Source organism: Theropithecus gelada, chromosome 4 (assembly GCF_003255815.1).
Source record: "Theropithecus gelada isolate Dixy chromosome 4, Tgel_1.0, whole genome shotgun sequence".
Lineage (NCBI taxonomy): Eukaryota > Metazoa > Chordata > Mammalia > Primates > Cercopithecidae > Theropithecus > Theropithecus gelada.
In genome coordinates this window covers 115,487,111-115,505,998 of record NC_037671.1, presented here as the reverse complement: position 1 = coordinate 115,505,998, position 18,888 = coordinate 115,487,111, and the positions used below count along the sequence as shown (strand labels likewise).

The 18,888-nt window shown below is 40.9% G+C and overlaps 1 protein-coding gene across 1 annotated transcript in view; it reads left to right on the top strand.

Annotated features, from left to right (window-relative positions):
- The window catches only part of PLEKHG1 (pleckstrin homology and RhoGEF domain containing G1), a 156,356-nt gene that overhangs the window by 39,937 nt on the left and 97,531 nt on the right, over positions 1–18,888 (top strand). The window contains exon 2 of the mRNA XM_025384161.1: positions 10,100–10,608. Within this exon, the coding sequence (XP_025239946.1) occupies positions 10,100–10,608 (509 nt within the window). The remainder of the gene's footprint in view (positions 1–10,099; positions 10,609–18,888) is intronic.

Sequence of the window (18,888 nt, the reverse complement as noted above, 5' to 3'; positions counted from 1 at the left end):
CCTGCTATTTTATGAGTACAAGGAAGGATGGACTAGAAGTTAGAAAGTGTAGTCTCTGATTCATAGTTCAACTTTGAGCATGATGTTATGTAATCTCTGCTTTTCTTTTTCCCCATCTATACAGTTTTCAAAAAGTAATGAGACACATGAAAGACCACTGAGGTTGGTTTTGGGGGTTTTTTAAGGGTGATTTTGACACAGAATTGTAGCAGCTGTATCATAATAAGGCTCATCTGTTAAAATAGAAACTGTTTGGGTTATCTCATATTGCCTAACCAATCACCCCGAAACCTACTGGCTTGAAACAACAATCATTTATAATTGCTCAAGGTTTCTGTGAGGCAAGAATTCAGGAAAGGCTGTGCTAGGTGATTCTGACTTAGGGACTGTCATGAAATTGTACTCAGACATGACAGGGCTGGGGTCATCTGAAAGGTTTCTCATCCACATGTCCAATGTCTTGGCTGGAAACAGTCACAGCAGGGGCTGCAACAGCCGGGGTTCCTTGGGCATCCCTCTGCGTATCATTGCGGTCTCATCGTGTGGTTTCTCTAGTGTGGCAGAATCAGGATAACCAGACTTTATGTCTAGCACCAGTGACTGCAAGGTTTTGCCTTTCTTTGGGCTCTGCTATACTCTAGGGCACTAGTATCCTTCTTAGAGTGGAGGCAAGGTTTCTGCCACATCTGGGTTCCAGCACGAAGAGGAAAGAATGTGGAGTAATAAAATCTAATGTCTTGAGAAATAGACCCCCAAAGGGGCATATATCATTTCTACTGGGGAGAACTTGACCACATGGCCAATATCTAAAGGCAGAGGAGGCTGGGAAATGTGCTCAGTGAAAACTCTATCACTAAAGAAAAGGGTAGAGTGGATTTTGGTAGACAGTAACAGTCCCTTTCTAAGTGGTAACATAATGGATGGTTTAGAGTGCCCCAAATAATTTCCTTCATCCCCCACACTAAGTCACCACACACACAAAAAAAAGCATACAACAAAAGTAAAAACAGCTGCATTTGCATAAAAAGCCTTTAGGGAATTTTTTTTTTTTTTTTTTTTTTTTTTTTTGAGATGGAGTTTCACTCTGTCACCCAGGCTGGAGTGAAGTGGTGCGATCTCGGCTCACTGCAACCTCCACTCCCCGAGTTCAAGTGATTCTTCTGCCTCAGCCTGCTGAGTAGCTGGGATTATATGCACCTGCCACCACACCTGGCTAATTTTTGTATTTTTAGTAGAGATGGGGGTTTCATCATGTTGGCCAGGCTGGTCTCGAACTCCTGACCTCAGGTGATTCACCTGCCTCTGCCTTCCAAAGTGCCAGGATTATAGGCATAAGACACCGCGCCTGGCCTAAGGAATTTCTTTAGGTTCTTTTTCACTAGACTGGTCCAGAGGCACCCCTTAGCTAAGGCAATTTATCTAATGCATTAGCTGCCTCAAGTAGCTGCTTAATCCCTACTCAACTGAGGTTGCCTCAAGTAGCTGCTTAATCCCTACTCAACTGAGGTAGCCATTATACCTCTTAGTTTCCATTGACTAGTGTCTTAGTCCATTTGTGCTACTGTAACAAAATAGCTTAAACTGGGTAACTTACAAGGAACAGAAATTGATTGCTCACAGTTCTAGAGAATGGGAAGTCCAAGATCAAGGCGCCAACAGATTGTGTATCTGATGAGGGCCTGTTCCTCCTATATGGTGCCTCCTGTGTGTTCTCACATGGCAGAAGGAGCAAACAAGCTCCCTCTGTCCTCTTTTATAAGGGCACTAATCTCATTCATGAGGGTAGAGCCCTCATGACCTAATCATCTCCCAACAGCCCCCGCCCCAATACCATCACCTTGGTGAGTAAGTTTCAACATATGAATTTTGAGAAGGGCACAGACATTCATACCACAGATAGCAATTAATATAGGAATCAATCGGTAAATTATCTGAGTATTTCGTATTTGACTTTACAGCTTGAAGGAATCTTTGTTCCTCTTTGTTCAACCCCTCACCTCCTGTTTGAATGAAAATATTTTTGCAAAATATCTTTCTCATTCTTGATCTTCTTGTACAAATATGTGCTTTAACGCCTTGTTGGATGCATGGTTTGCAAATATTTTATCCCATTCTGTAGGTTATCTCCTTGCTTAGCTGATGATTTCCTTTGCTGTGCAGAAGCTTTCTGGCTTGATGTAGCCTCACTTGTCTGTTTTTGCTTTTTGCTACTGTTACCTGTGCTTTTGGTGGCATATCCAAAAACTCATTGCCAAGACAATGTCATGAAGCTTTTCTCCCCTAGGTTTTTTCTTTTTTTTTTTTTCTTAGAGGCTTTATGGTTTCTGGTTGTATTTTTAGGTCTGAATGTATTTTCAGTTTATTTTTGTGTAGAGTATAAGATAAGGGTTCATTTTTATTCTTTTTGCATGTGATATAAGAACATGTGGCACATACACATAATGGGAAAATTATCTGGTCATAAAAAGAAGGAAGGAAATCCTGCCACTTGTGACAACATGGATGAACCTGGAGTCTGTTGTGCTAAATGAAATGAGCTGGACATAGAAGGGCAAATGCTGTATGACACCGCTCTTATGAAGAATCTAAAATAATCAAACTCATCCAAGAAAAGACTAAAGTGGTGCTTGCCAGGGAGTAGGGAGAGGGAGAAACAGGGAGGTAATCGTGAAAGGATACAAATTTTCAGCTATGCAAGATGAGTAAGTCCAAGAAATCTGCACAGTATAGTGCCTATAGCTAACAATACTATATTGTATACTTAAAATACTGCTAAGGAGGTAGGTCTTAAGTGTTGTTATTATAAAATGTTTAATAATAATAAAGAAGCATAAGAAAACTTTTGGAGGTGATGACTATGTTCGTGGCATAGATTGTGGTGATAGTTTCACGTGTATACTTATCTCCAAATTCAAGTTTTATACATGAAATACGTATAACTTTTTGTATTTAATCATACCTCAATAAAATACATTTTTTAATTTAAAACATTTTTGAGCTATTTATTTTGAAAATTTTTTAAGTGTACAAAAAAGTTACAAAGACAGTGCAAAGTTCCCATATGTCTTTCATTCAGCTTGCCCTAACATTAACATCTTGTGTAATTGTAGTACCTTGGTTAAAAACTAAGAAATTTACATGATAAAACTAAGAAATTAACATGTTAACAAGATTTTTTTTTTTTTTACTCTTTGATTCTTCATCACCAAATAACTACAAATAAATATGAAAATCATGTTCCCTGAATTGAACATGCTGAACACTAGAGAACATGAGGAATTATAGTCCTGGCCCTACCATTAAACAGGAATCAAGTATGATAGTTTAGAAAACTAAGAAGTGAAAATCCATATTGGTGTGGGGGAACAAAAGATGTTCCTTAAATATCTAGTGTCATCTTTGAAATATATAAATGTGTATTTTTTAACTTGGACTCTTAAACAACTGACTTAATGCTTTAAAAAATGTTTACAACGTTGAGGCTCTAACAAAACTGTGCTGTATATTAAATGAACATCACTAGCTGATAGAGTAACTATTTCTGTATACTTCAGTCTTTCTGTGGCCTCCCCTCTGAGTAATTCACAGGAGGTGTAATAAGGAACTACATAATTTCAGCTACTCGTTGGTACTGCACACAACACATTCTCTTGATTTCCATGGTTGTCCTGCCAAGGAACTCAGACTAGGTATTTGTTGTCTAGAATAGCAATGAGCAGAATTTGGAAACCCTGATCACCCCTCAATCCCTGCTGTGAGTAGGATTTCTGTCCTGCCTAAGTTTCTCCTTGGGAGTTGTAGGCTGTAGGACCCATCAAATGTCCCCCCTTCTCCATGTAAATATGGTCACAGGAAGCCATGGAATGTTCTTCATGAAACCTAAATCAGCCTAAGAAACCAGAGCCGAGAAGCATTGCTTTTGATTCTGGCAGTGATATTCCAAAAGAGAGCAGTTAATATAATGGAAGTTGGAAGAGCAAAGAAAGAAAAGCCCTGGAATTCCAGTTTTTTCACCTAGAAAAAATTAGAGGGATTTGTCTTGAAGTAAAATGTATGAAAGCCTAGCTACATAGAAGCTATCTAGGCATCTTTTCCTTTTATTGAGGATGGCACACAGAAAAAGAGTATTTTATCTGGATGGCTTTTAGGCTAACCAGTGCTTCTCCTTGTGAGACTCGGTAAGTCTCTAAGGTTCCTCTGTGGGTACTTCCGCCCCCACCACCTCCAGGTTTACGAAGGGTGAGATTGCTCACAATCCTCTAAGTGGGTGGAACCTGCTTGTCTTAGGGTCAAAAGATATACCTCATATAAGCCATTAGCAAGGTTTGGCTGGAAGTTCTCAGAAATTCTTACATTATTAGCCCTGTGTTTGGGATTTTGGAATAGACAGAAGTTATGAGAAGAAAAGCAGCAGCTCACCCAAATCCTAACATCTTTCACTCAAGGCAAACGAAAAAGCTTTCTTGCTCTATAGTTTTTTATCTGGATGTTTCAGTTTGTCATGGAAAATCAGTTAGCCCAATATCTGCTACACAGAGATGATCTCCCAACTCTATTTTTGCTAATTTTTAATAATATTGTGCATTAATAAGTGGAATAAAAAACAAAAATGCAAACTTTGAGTTGTGTGTATCTCTACATTCACTATTATTTGAGCAAAGATTGATAAAGAGGTAAATTTAAACCTTCAAGAATAATGTAATTATATCAAAGACTTCTAGATCAGCATTGTCTGACTAAAATATATATGAACTACATATGTAATTTTTTATTTTCTAGTAGCCACCGTATAAAAAAGTAAAATGATGCTGGGGCAGTGGCTTACACCTGTAATCTCAGGACTTTGGGAGACCAAGATGGGAGGATCGCTTGAGCCCAGGAGTTGAAGACCAGCCTGGGCTACATAGAAAGACTTCATCTCTACAAAACTTAAAAGTAAAAATTAGCTTGGTATGGTGGCGTGGTCCCAGCTACTCGGGAGGCTGAGGTGGGAGGATGGCTTGAACCCAGGAGTGAGCCATGATTGTGCCACTGCACTTCAGCCTGGGTGACAGAGTGAGACTCTGTTTCAAAAAATAAAAATAAGAATAAATTTAAAATAAGAAAGTAGGCCGGGCGCAGTGGCTCACACCTGTAATCCCAGCACTTTGGGAGGCCGAGGTGGGTAGATCACGAGGTCAGGAGTTCGAGACCAGCCTGGCCAACATGGTGAAACCCCGTCTCTACTAAAAGTACTAAAATTAGCCAGGCATGGTGGCGGGCGCCTGTAATCCCAGCTACTCAGGAGGCTGAAGCAGGAGAATTGCTTGAACCCAGGAGGCAGAGGTCACATTGAGCCGAGATTGCACCACTGTACTCCAGCCTGGGCAACAAGAGCAAAACTCTACCTCAAAAAAGAAAAAAAATGTAAAATGAAACCAGTGAAAATAATTTCAATGAGATGTTTTATTTAACCTAATCCAAATTACTGTTTCAATACACAAATATAAAAATTATTAATGAGGTATTTTATTTCATGTTTTTAGTTTCATACTAAGTTACTGAAATCTGGTGTGTATCTTACATCTCAATTCAGACTGACTGTGTTTATTTGTTTATTTATTTATTTTGAGTCAAGGTCTCACTTTGCCACCCAGGCTGGAGTGCAGTGGCACGATCATGGCTTACTGCAGCCTTGACTCCAAGTAGCTGGGTCTACAGGCACATGCCACCACACCCGGCTAATTTTTTGTATTTTTTGTATTTGAGATGGGGTTTTAGTAGGTTGCCCAGGCTAGTCTCGAACTCCTGAGCTCAAGTGATCTGCCTGCTTCAGCCTCCCAAAGTGCTGGAATTACAGGCATGAGCCACTGTGCCCAGCCTGGCTGCATTTCAAGTTCTCAGTAGCCACATGTGGCCACTGGCTACTGTGTGGAGCAACACAGCTCTAGAGATAAATATTAATAATTGGTGAGTTACATTAGGATAGGCCAGACAGGGTGGAAATCTTAAATTATTTTGAGGAAAGTGAGAACAAGACTAGACAGTTTTTAAGAGGTGCATTTTCCTACGTGAGGAAACTGTAATTATCTTCTAAGCAATGAATCAACATAAAAAATGTTAGCCATTAGCAAGTGCGGTCTCATATTACATGCTATTATATGACCTGACTTTAAATGTTTCACTTCTGTCATTGGTAATTTTGGAAGGTCTTTAGTTTGGGGTGGTAAGCTTGGCTAAATACTATGGACACCAAACTTCTGAAATGGTCTATTTTAGAAAGTGCCTGGTTGGCAGCCAGGCCTGTACGTGGACTGGCATTGGAACATTTGAAGCTGTCCCCGCAGCAGCGCCCAATCTATGCTGCTATTTAAGATCTATCCATGAAGGGGTCCCTATTGATCTGCGTTTTACATCCCACTCTTTCCCACCTTTGAAAGTATTTCTAAAGACATTGTCATTTCTAGCAGCCCAACCTAGGGTCCTCTAAAAGCAGCTTTTATTCCTCTTTAATCCTTCTGTCCCAATATTGGGTATCTAATTTAAAGTGAAAGTAAGTAGAGAAAAGAAATGATGATAAGAAAATAATGTGTCTCTGTGTTGTGTCCATTTTTCACTAGTCCTGATCATGAATATAGTGCCAAGAGTTTTGTAACTGTGTGAAAGACAGTTTTCTATTCTGGAGAGATTGATTCTTCTCCGGTTAGAAAATCAGAACTTGCCCTGGAGACAGTATGTACGGATCTATGGGGGGTAGACCTTTCCAGATGCCTTGGCCTTTCAACTTTTTTGACACCAGGGACTGGTTTCATGGAAGACAGTTTTTTGAGGGATGAAGGGTGGGTTGAGTTGGTGGGGGTAGGGGAGTGGGGATGCTTTCAGAATGAAACGTTTCCACCTCAGATCATCAGGAATTAGATTCTCATAAGGAGCGTGCAACCTAGATCCCTGGCATGCATAGGTCACAATAGGGCTCACACTCCTATGAGAATCTAATGCTTCTGCTGATCTGACAGGAGCTCAGGCAGCAATGCTCATTTCGCCCACTGCTCACCTCCTGCTGTGCTGCTTGGTTTCTGACAGGCCATGGACAGGTACCACACCCCTGTTATAGGGTATATCCAACTTGGCCGGGCATGGTGGCTCACACCTGTAATCCCAGCACTTTGGGAGGCCAAGGCAGGTGGATCATCTGCAGTCAGGAGTTTGAGACCAGCCTGGCCAACATGGTGAAACCCCATCTCTTCTAAAAATATAAAAATTAGCTGGGTGTGGTGGCACATGCCTGTAATCCCAGCTACTAGGGAGGCTGAGGCAGGAGAATTGCTTGAACCTGGGAGGCAGAGGTTGCAGTGAGCTGAGATCATGCCATTGCACTCCAGCCTGGGTGACAAGCACAAAACTCCATCTCAAAAAAAAAAAAGAATATATCCAACTTATGTTTAGTCCCAAATCATAGCCTCATTGGACCCTTGGTATCCCAAAGTATCCTCAGATACTTCCCAAGTGAGTGCCCATTTCCTACAGTGAGATTAGCCTGATGGTCCTGGTTATAGTTGATGCGAATAGAAAGAAAACATTGTTGTGTCTTCCTCTACTTTGGACTGCCCATGACTTTCTCAACACCAGTCCCAAACGTGAGCAAGCGTCCTTTGCTGCACGCATACCTAAATGCATGGCTGCTGCTTGGATTTTTGCCACACTCAAGTTGGATCAGGCTTTCTAGGTCAAGTGTATTTTAACTACTATAACCAATTCATGTTTTATAGGCCGTAAAGTTGTTATAGAACAAGCAGAAAGAATATTGCAAAAGCATTAAAAATTTGTGGCAAACTGTAGCATGTGGTAGTGGTTTCACAGATAAACTGCTCATTTCCTACATGTCTTACCACTTCTTCTTGACTCGGAATTAGTTCCTTCATTTTTTATTCATAACTTTAATATTTGCATGGTAAGTTTGTACTAATACTTGTCATGAATATAAACTATCTAGAAACAGTACATTGAAGGAGAGACTCGATGGATACTTTATATTCTAAAAATACTAGTACCAACTGTTTAGTGATCTTTATTATAGAATCAAACCAAATTTCCATTACTATTGAAAAATGATCATTACTATGTATTCTTTTTACTGTGTTTGTCACATTGTAACCTTCCAAACATAAGTTTCCCTCTTCCATTTTTCTAGTAAAACCTATAAGCATGTTTTTGTGGTAAGGTAACCTAGCAAAATGAAGCAAATTTCTTTATTAATCACATCCTATATCACAAGACATTTTGTTTCTATAAACAAAATTTCTCTATGAAATAATGAGACGTGGAATCTCATTATTTGAGGGAGAAATGTTGACCCTGCCTTAGAAATGAGGAAGATTGGAATTTTGAGTGTTTTACCCAAATAGCTTCTGAATGTTTAATTTTCACGTGGGTCCTTTTGGGGCCTAACATCATATTTAAATGCTGTAGGTATTAAGTGACTGGTGTTTTTTTTTTTTTTTTTTTTTTGAGACGGAGTCTTGCTCTGTCACCCAGGCTGGAGTGCAGTGGTGCGCTCTTGGCTCACTGCAAGCTCCGCCTCCTGGGTTCTCACCATTCTTCTGCCTCAGCCTCCCTAGTGGCTGGGACTACAGGCGCCTGCCACCAGGCCTGGCTAATTTTTTTGTCTTTTTTTTAGTAGAGACGGGGTTTCACCATTACGTGACCTTTTGACTTTGCAGACAGTTTTTCTTTTTGCCCTTTTCTAAACAAGACGGCACCATTTTCTCATAATTGTTCTCATAATTTAGTTCCTAGATTCGTCATATAATTACATGATTTTATAACTGTACTTGTGGAGTGTTTATAGTTAATCAAACATACTCTCTAGTAGTATCATAACTCCATTTGTGCCACAAATAGAATGCCAGTTTTTAAGAAGTGATCTGGAGAAGTGCTGTGGTAAGAGGATAAGTTTTCAGTGGGGTGTGAGTCTTAATACAGTCATGCATCACTTCAGCATGGGGGTACATTCTGAGACGTGTTGTCGGGCAACTTCATCATTGTATGAACATCACAGAGCATACTCTCACAAACCTATATGGCATAGCCCTTGACACATCTAGGCTGGATGGTACGGCAGATTGCTCTGACCACTGCCATATATGCGGTTTGTTGTTTTGTTTTGAGACAGAGTCTCGCTCTGTCGCCCAGGCTAGAGTTCAGTGGCAGGATCTCGGCTCACTGCAACATCTGCCTCCCGGGTTCAAGCAATTCTCGTGCCTCAGCTTCCCGATTAGCTAATTTTTGTATTTTTTAGTAGCGACAGGGTTTTGGCATGTTGGCCAGGCTGGTCTCAAACTCCCGGCCTCAAGTGATCTCCCCCCCTCCCAGCCTCCCAAAGTGCTGGGATTTACAGGCGTGAGCCACTGCGCCCAGCCTGCAGTTCATTGTTGACCAAAACATCATTATGCTCTGTATGACTATATCTTTTTCTTGCCTAGTACTAGAAAATTATTGTCTATGTGACACTTTCTTTAATGCTGTATGCAAGTAAAATGTAAAGTTCCCAGCATTATTTAAATCAACTAGTGGTGGCTCCAGGATGCTAACCTAAAATTTTGTGGAATTATGGTGAAATACTTAAAATCTAGAACAAGGTTTTTCAAAATTCCATAGGAGTCACGTCGGGTCCCTTTTAAGTTCATAAGAACCACTTGTGGTGCTTGTTAAAGTGATCGATTCCTGGTGCCCTGACTGCTGAGTCTTTAATTTAGTGAATCTAGACTAATTTGCATAAGAGTCATTCCAGGTGGTCACACTTTTGAGACAACAGGTCTAGTGTTTCTCAAACTTTAATGCTTATAAGTCATTCTGGGATCTTATTAAAGTGCAGATTCAAGTTCAGCAGGTCGAGGTAAGAGCCCGAGACTCTGCATTTCTAGCAGGCACCCAGATGATGCTTCGGGAACACTGATTTTGCATCTTGCTCCACCAACAGGTACCTTTGCATTCCCTTCTATAGCTGGACACCTTGTTATTGACTGTATTTATTTGAGCTAGGTTTTTACTTCCTTTCAACCCTCTGCTTGATAGAATTGCTTATCTTGTCCTTTTTATTTATTTTCTTTAATGCATATAGATGGGCACCAGTTGCGTCTTGAAGTGCCATCAGCTGTAACCAAAGTTCCAGATCCCAAGACCACAGCCAGGCGTTCCTGCCCTCAAGAACTGAAGACGATGGAGCTCTCTGACAGTGACCGACCCATCAGCTTCGGTTCCACGTCGTCCTCGGCCTCTTCCCGCGACAGCCATGGTTCCTTTGGCAGCAGAATGACCTTAGTTTCAAATAGCCACTTGGGCTTGTTTAACCAGGATAAGGAGGTAGGGGCCATAAAACTGGAGCTGGTTCCGGCCAGGCCGTTTTCCAGCAGTGAGCTGCAGAGGGACCACCCCGCCACGGGGCAACAGAACGCAGACGAAGGCAGTGAAAGACCGCCCAGGGCGCAGTGGAGAGTGGACTCGAACGGGACACCCAAGACGACCACAGACTCGGCCACCAGCCCCAAGCTCCTCTATGTGGATAGAGTTGTTCAGGAAATTCTGGAGACCGAAAGGACTTATGTGCAAGATTTAAAAAGCATCGTAGAGGTAAGGCTGACTTCACTTTTAATGTTCGACATGCAGGAGAAATATGCTTGCAAAAGAGACGGCAAAGCCAAGCCAGGTGTAGGGGATATCTTCTAAGAGGCGGAAGGGATGTGAATGTTTAAAGAGAGAGTAACTTTTAAGAGAAACCCTAAGGCCGTAACTCACTGTGTTAACATCCTCTTAATATTTGCATTAACAAATTAGTTATGAGTGAGGAGCAAGAATGATAATACAGTGCCCCATAGCAGGATGCTGTGTTAATGAATCCTACCCAAGATGTCAGAGTGACTCACACGCAGTGAGGCAGGTGAGGATGGAGGAGGACTCAGGTCTCCTGCAGCATAAGTGGCAGGTGTATGACTGAACCTCTCAGCTGTCCTTACCTTAATCACCACTCTCTACTGGTGTCTGGGAGCTTCCAAAACTACTGAGATGTGAATCTCACACTCAACAACTGTGATTTCATTGGCTTGGGTGGGGCTTGGGTGGTGGAATTGTGGAAGATGCACAGGTGATTTTAACGTGCAGATAGGTTTGCAGCCGCTGCTCTGTGCTACTCCTGTATTGGTTGGTGTTTGGGGAAAGGGTTGAAAGGTAGAGAAAAGTCATGGGCTTTGTCTTGTCTCAAGTGTCTCCTTTCTGTTCACTGTTTACAGTGAGTAATCCTATATAAATTATTTTGCATATATTATTATTATAATTATAAATTACTTGCACAAATTATTTCATGGGAATTGAGCTCAGCTTATGTGCCAGGTCACATCCTCTGGAAATTCAATTATTTTATTTTGATTTTCTGGGTTGTTTTAAAGGATAAAGCATGAATTATCAGAGAAGCTCAGATGTTAACTCGCTCCCAATTATATTTAAAAATATTACTATCTCAAGGGCAGGTTTTTGTTTTGTTTTGTTTTGTTTTGTTTTTTGAGATAGAGTTTCACTCTTGTTTCCCAGGCTGAAGTGCAATGGCATGATCTCGGCTCGCTGCAACCTCCACCTCCCGGGTTCAAGCGATTCTCCTGCCTCAGCCTCCTGAGTAGCTGAGATTACAGTCATGCGCCACCACACCCAGCTAATTTTGTATTTTTAGTAGAGATGGGGTTTCACCGTGTTGGTCAGGCTGGTCTTGAACTCCCGACCTCAGGTGATCCGCCCGCCTCAGCCTCCCAAAGTGCTGGGATTACAGGCGTGAGCCACCGTGCCCGGCCTCAAGGGCAGATTTATATGTTATAAAGCTACACTTGCTTTGCTGCCTACTAATACAGCAGGTTCTTTGATTTGTTAGTACCTGTTTCCTGTTTTAGACATTGACTCTAGAGTATGTTTCACAGTACAGTAGAATATTGCCAGTGAGCATGTTCTTCCCCCAAATACATTCTCATAGCTTCAGAAAAAGAATTCTAAAACATGACTATGTGTGATCCACAAATGATACTACCAGACTCTGTGTACTAAAAATAGTTATGACGTACCTTCTCAGTAAAAATAGAAAAGTCAATTGATGGTCAACTGAAACAATATGTGGTACCAAATGTAGAATAAAGTAGGCCTGTTTTTAAAAATTTTCAATAATGATGTCATTTGTACTTGAGAAGAAATACCTGTAAAACAGCCAAAAATTTTACAGCCTCTCAGGAAACATATGGTTATTCAAGCTTTCTTTGGTCTATGCTTTTTTTTCCTTTCCTTCTTGGAAACTTTTCTACCTAATCAAAACTCACCTTATGGAGAGAAACCTTTAATTACTGAACTGGTATTCCATTAACACTTTTATTTTTTCCTGAGGCTAGTTGATAAACCTTAGGTGAGAAGAAACAGGTAACAGATGAATGAAAGAAAACAGATAAAGACAGAATTTATTTTTTCTAAGAAAATTTCAATGTAAGTTCTATGTGAAGCTGTCCAAATGTTCTTGCCTTTTTTCTTTATTCATGAATCAACTGTGTTTTACACTAGGGGTTGGTGAGCTTTTTCTAGGCAGGGCCAGGTAGTGAATAGTTTCGGCCTTATGGGCCCTAAGGTCTTGGTCACAACTGATGAACTCTGCCATTGAAACTCAAAAGCAGCCACATACACTGTGAAGAACGGGGCCTAAACATGCCAGTACCTCTTTAGAGTCTCGTTTGACCCAAGGGCCACAGTTTGCTCACCCCTGTCTTAGGCTGTAAGTTTATGCCATGTTTCATCAACTGTCAAATGGGACTAATAAGCAGGACCTGCCTCATAGGGTTATTACGAGAATTGGGTAAGATAAGGTATAAAAAGCTCTGCAGCTGTGCCTGGCACATAGTAATCAATTAGTAAATGGAAACTACACTCATCACTATTGCCAGCCTTCTCCTAAGTTTGCTAGCTGAGAGTGATCACTGTGTGTACTATGTTTTACCTAAAGTCTTTCACAAAAATAATCAGATTATGCTGGATGCGGTGGCTCATGCCTGTAATCCCGGCACTTTGGGAGGCCGAGGTGGGCAGATCACCTGAGGTCAGGAGTTCAAGACCAGCCTGGGCAACATGGTGAAAGCCCATCTCTACTAAAAATACAAAAATTAGCCGGGCGTGGTGGTGCAGGCCTGTAATCCCAGCTACTTGGGAGGCTGAGACAGTAGAATTGCTTGAACCTGGGAGGCGGAGGCTGCAGTAAGCCAAGATCACACCGCTGCACTCCAGCCTGGATGACAGAACAAGACTCCATCTTAAAAAAAGAAAAAAAAAAAATCAGATTAGCCAATTCACTAGAGCAGAAATTTAATTAGAGGAAAAAAACAAACAAAAAAAAAACCTTAATGGGTGATTTTACCATTATTATTTTGATTATTTCTAATGAACCCACTGGAAATCTGAGGTGGAAATTAGGGGAAGGAGAGGCGCAGAAGGGGGTGGGTATTGGAAAGAAGGGTGCCTGGGGAGGAAGAGTCCCAAATGAAGAGGGAGGGATCCATGCCGGAAGAGATAGATGCTTCCCTTTTCCAGAAGTCACTAGAATGCTTTACATCATTTACCCTGTTCTCCTAGAAAACTTTCAATTGTTTCATATCAGAGATTAGTTGGTTGAAGCCTCTTCATCTATTTTGGCTATGAGACCACAGCTGTTTCTCCAGATCACAACTTTATCAGAGTGGCTAGGCCACTTTTATCCAGTTCTGTTCTTAATGGAAAGTAAACAGTTATTGTCAAGCCTGCAGTAACTCTACCCAATAAAAGACTGTCATATGGGTATTCTTTTAAAACACAAAAGATCAATTCCTTTAAAATCTGTTTTCCTTGATCTAGTTCTAACCTATTTGTATAATGTTGTAAATGAGTTATCTAATGTTCTCCATTTTTCAAATGCAGAATTTTAAATTAAGAAAAAGGCTGCTTGTTGACAGCCTATAAAACTTTTACCCTGACTAAAAGACAGACTGTTTTTTTAGTTGTCTCTTTATTTATCTATTTTGAATAAGGGTCTCACTCTATCACCCAGGCTGGAGTGCAGTGGCATGATCATGGCTCACTGCAACCTTGACCTCCTGGCCTCACGCAATCCTCCTGCCTCAGCCTCCCATGTATCTAGGACTACAGGTGCACACCACCACACCTTACTAAGTTGCTTTTTTTTTTTTTAAATTTTTGTAGAGACAGGATCTCAATATGTTGTCCGGGCTGGTCTCAAACTGCCAGCCTCAAGAGACCCCTTTGCCTCAGCCTCCCAAAATGGTGGACTTACAGGTGTGAGCCACTGCGCCCAGCCTTAGCTGGCTCTTTCCAAGCAAAAATAATTTCCGGGGGAAAAGAAGCTCATCTAATTGAAGTCACTTTTAATTTCTACAGTAGCGTGATTTCTGACTTTGTACACTCTGCTTTATTGAATCTCCTCTGAGCTTAATTACCCCCATTAGTAGTACATTTTATCTACATGCTGTATAGATACATAATCCTTACCACTCAAGTTTCTATTTCATTTTTAGGACTTGCGAACAGCAACATTTTTGTGAAAGATCATTGATCTGTATACACTGAGTTAAAAAACATGAGCAGGAATGATGATTTGACATTTCAACACAGTCCCAAATATCAGAGCAGCTTATTTTGAAGAAGAGATCCTCCTGACCGCAGTTGAACAATAGGATTCCCAGATGTTGGTTACACATGTAAAGAGTATGGTATGCCTTTCTTTCCCAGATGTGGAGACATTGTATTAAAATAATCTCACATATTTAGATATTCTTTCCTATGCCGTTTAGGAATTCAGAAATGAATTCCTAATGCTTTCTGAAAGTTGAACCCCAAAATGTGGTGGTTCTTATTCCTGTTGCTCTTCATTCTTCCCCAGAGCCTTCTCTCTCAACCCCTGTCCCCTCCCCAGCTGTGGCTCTTCCATCCTCTGCTCCTAGTCATTTACTGTTGTACACTTGACATTTTAGAGAAAGAGGTAAGATCTTGACTGTGAACCGTAGTCAAAGGAACAATGGAGCTGTTATTTCTATTTTATATATGCCTCTAATAGCATTCATAGATAAATGAGATGATAAATATGAAAGCAAGTTTTAAAAGTTAAATTTCCGATGATACAATTTGTGGAGAGATAGAAATCCATCGTTGGAAAGCAGAAAATCAGGGTCTCTTTAATGTTTAATGGGACCTTCGATTGACTGGGCAGGGACTGTCATGGGTAGGCTGGTTTCTTTAATCTTTCTAAATGATCTATAAAAGAGCCTTTGAGAACCTCCTAAGATTTGGCCTCAGCTATAGTTCATGGCCTGTCGTAGCCTGTTAGTAAAGTTTTAAAATAGTTCATCATGTTAATGCTGTGTAATTAGAAGTTACATTTCTACTACAAAATGGCATCTTTGACCTCTGAGAGATACTAAATTAAGCCATATTTGGTGATATTGAGGACACGTGTATTTAGTGAAAAAACTGGCTGAATTGTTCATTATAACATGATTTTATCTTTTTCTATTATATGTCAGAGAGCTAAAATCCTTTTCATGCACCTTTATCCATAAAATGTGTTAAAAAAAAAAAAAAACTAAGTATTGGGGCCGGGTGCTGTGGCTCACGCCTGTAATCCCAGCACTTTGGGAGGCCGAGGTAGGTGGATCACTTGAGTTCAGGAGTTTGAGACCAGCCTGGCCAACATGGTGAAACCCCATCTCTACTAAAAATACAAAAATTAGCTGAGTATTGGTGGTGCATGCCTGTAGTTCCAGCTGCTTGAAAGACTGAGGCAGGAGAATGAATGGCTTGAACCTAGGAGGCGGAGGTTGCAGTGAGCCGAGATCACGCATTGCACTCCAGAGAGCAACAGAGTGAGACTCCAGGAAAAACAAAACAAAACAAAAACCCTAAGTATTCTTGCCTTAATGTTCAAAATTTAAACAGCAGAAGCATAAGCATATCTTTATTGGAAGCATTCAGCATTATTCAAAAGCTGAAGCTAAACAAAGATTCGAATGGTGATCACCAACCCCTAGCTCTGTGTTCGTTAGTCTTTGTGGACTCTTTGTTTATTGAGTGATCGTACAGACAGTGTCAGGGAAGATAAAAGAGAGAAGGGTGTTTTTCACACACTTAGCGCCCTGAAACACATTGAACGCTATTCTCCCCACTGCCATAGCCTACAAGAGGCTTCTCTTTGTACTGGTGATATCCAATTAATTGAAGAACTATCTTATGCTCGGGAAGCAAACCTTCTCCAAAATTTGTGCAGAATGAAAGAAGGAAATCCAGGACGCAGGTCCAGAAAGCTTCTGCAGTGATTTCACCACATACTCTGCCTGGACACTTAGCTCTTAGCCCTGTGAGATGTCTATGACTTGGATGAAATGGAATCTGAGTTGGCTTTTGTCCTGGGGGCACCCCTCCCTTGAGGACAACACTGTCAAGTGTGGAGGTGGTTTCTGATTAAGCTTGTCTTCCCATTGATCCTGCTGGAGAGACAAAATTGTTTGGTATGAAAAGGGCAGTGTGCGTCTGTTACTCTTTTTCCTTAGCCATAATGGAATGGTTGTGCATAGGCATTCCCTGGCCCAGTCATACCTGCCTAGGATGCTGGACTAAAAGAATCAGGTTTTGCACCAAGAAAGAAGACTGTTGAGAAGAGGGGAATTGTCACAGCTTTTATTGTGTTTTTATTTACAGATGTCTTCTCTCCATACTTTCCCTCCAGTTTAAATAACGTTTATTAGATACTTTTTACAAGGTTCTCTTAGACTAAAGGTTTTTACATACCAAGGAAGAAAAATGTGTTCCATGCTTGAGTGTAGGAGTTGGTGGGGATTGTTTTTAATGAAGGCTTGTTATGTGGGTGGATTTAATAAAGAACTTACACTGTAGTACTTGGCATCATTTATGTACTTTTTTAATGAGGCATTTGAGCACTTTTATGTGAATGTGTCTATTTTTTTCCTCCAAGGGATTTTATTGTAATGGGTGAATGAGATCTTTCTTAAAACCATTTAATATCTGTGATAATTTAGAGACAAACCTGTTAGTTTTCTGCTTATTTAGGAGTCATTCCTTAAATAGTACATCTAATCGTTGTACATAATCCCTAAAAATCTCACTTTGACTACATATTGCCATATCTCTGTATTATTATTGTTGTTCTTATTATTATGACCCCTTATTCCCCACCTTACCTTACCTCACTCTCATCTTTCGCCACTTCAACCACAGCAGCACAAACTTAGAAAGTGGCAACACTGAGTGATTTTGAGTGCTCATGTCTTCATACTGCAATCTGATCTGGGAAGGAGGGCAGGGAGAACTGATCTTTTACCTCTTTTCATTTCTAATGGGTTTGCCCATTTTGAATGTGATATAAATACCTGCTGTTTGATTGCTAATGACCAATGAAAACAGTTCAAGGTGGGCAGCATTTGGTGAAAGCAAAATGAGCTGAGATTTGCAGAATTGCTCTGCAAAAGTAGCTGTTGGCTGAACAAAACAGTTCATGTGTACTTTGTGACTGATGGCAAGTTGGGTTATTTGCTCCAAACTTTTATGGCCAGATCTTGAGTCAAAACTTAGGAAAATAATTTACAGTACCTGTATTGGTCAGATTCTCTTGTGAGCATGGTAGGAAATGAGTGTCTTGTGACATCTTAAGTTTTGTAACCATCCCCATCACCTCGATAGATTCCCACAGCTATAAACATACTATTCAGCTACCATTTCTAAATTTTCTAGATAGATGCCTCAATAAAACAAAAACACTAAAAAATAACATTAGCAGCATTTAGTATTTGAGCACTTACCATGTATCAGCCACTAGGCACTTAATTTGCTCACTCACTGTCCCATCATGTGGGTACTATTTTAATTCCTATTTTACCATGAGAATATTGAATGTACAAGGGGACAAAGTGACTTGTCCCGGGTCACACAGTTGGCTAGTGGTTGAGCTGGAACTGAAAAGCAGCCCTTTCTCCAAAGCCCACTGCTTTCACTGCATACCTCCCCTTTGACTGGAACAGAAGGTTCAAAGTTCAGCCCTCTTCTTAACCTCTCTAGAGCAGGCACCAGCAGCACCATAGACGTTTTGGACTGCGTAGTTCTTGGCTGTGAGGGAGACTTGTGTGCATTGTAGGAACGTTTAGCAGCAAGCCTGACTTTGGTCCATTAGAAGCTAATAGAACCACTGCCGTCCCCACTCGTGACAAACAAAATTGTCTCTAGACATTGCCAAGTATCCCCCGGAGGGCAAAATTGTCCCTGGTTGAAAATGACAGCTTTAAATATGTAAATATTAAATATCAGCTTTAAATATTTGGAACACATAGTGTATCATTAAGGATAGGCTAAGCCACAGTAACTGTATTAGGCCATTCTTGTGTTGCTCTGAAGAAATACCTGAGATTGGGTAATTTATGAAGAAAGAAATGTATTTGGCTGATAGTTCTGCAGGCTTTATAGGAAGCATAGTGGCATCTGCTTCTGAGGAGGTCTCAGGAAGCCTCCAATCATGGCAGAAGGCGAACAGGGAGTAGGCATGGCACATGTCAGAAGAGAAAATGGTGGCCAGGTGCAGTGGCTCACGCCTGGAATCCAGCACTTTGGGATTCCAGGTGGGTAGATCACGATGTCAGGAGTTCAAGACCAGCCTGGCCAATGGTGAAACCCCGTCTCTACTAAAAATACAAAAATTAGCTGAGCATGGTGGTGTGCACCTGTAATCCCAGCTACTGGGGAGGCTAAGGCAGGAGAATCAGTTGAACCTGGGAGGCAGAGGTTGCAGTGAGCCAAGATAGCACCATTGCACTCCAGCCTAGGCAATAGAGTGAGACTCCATCT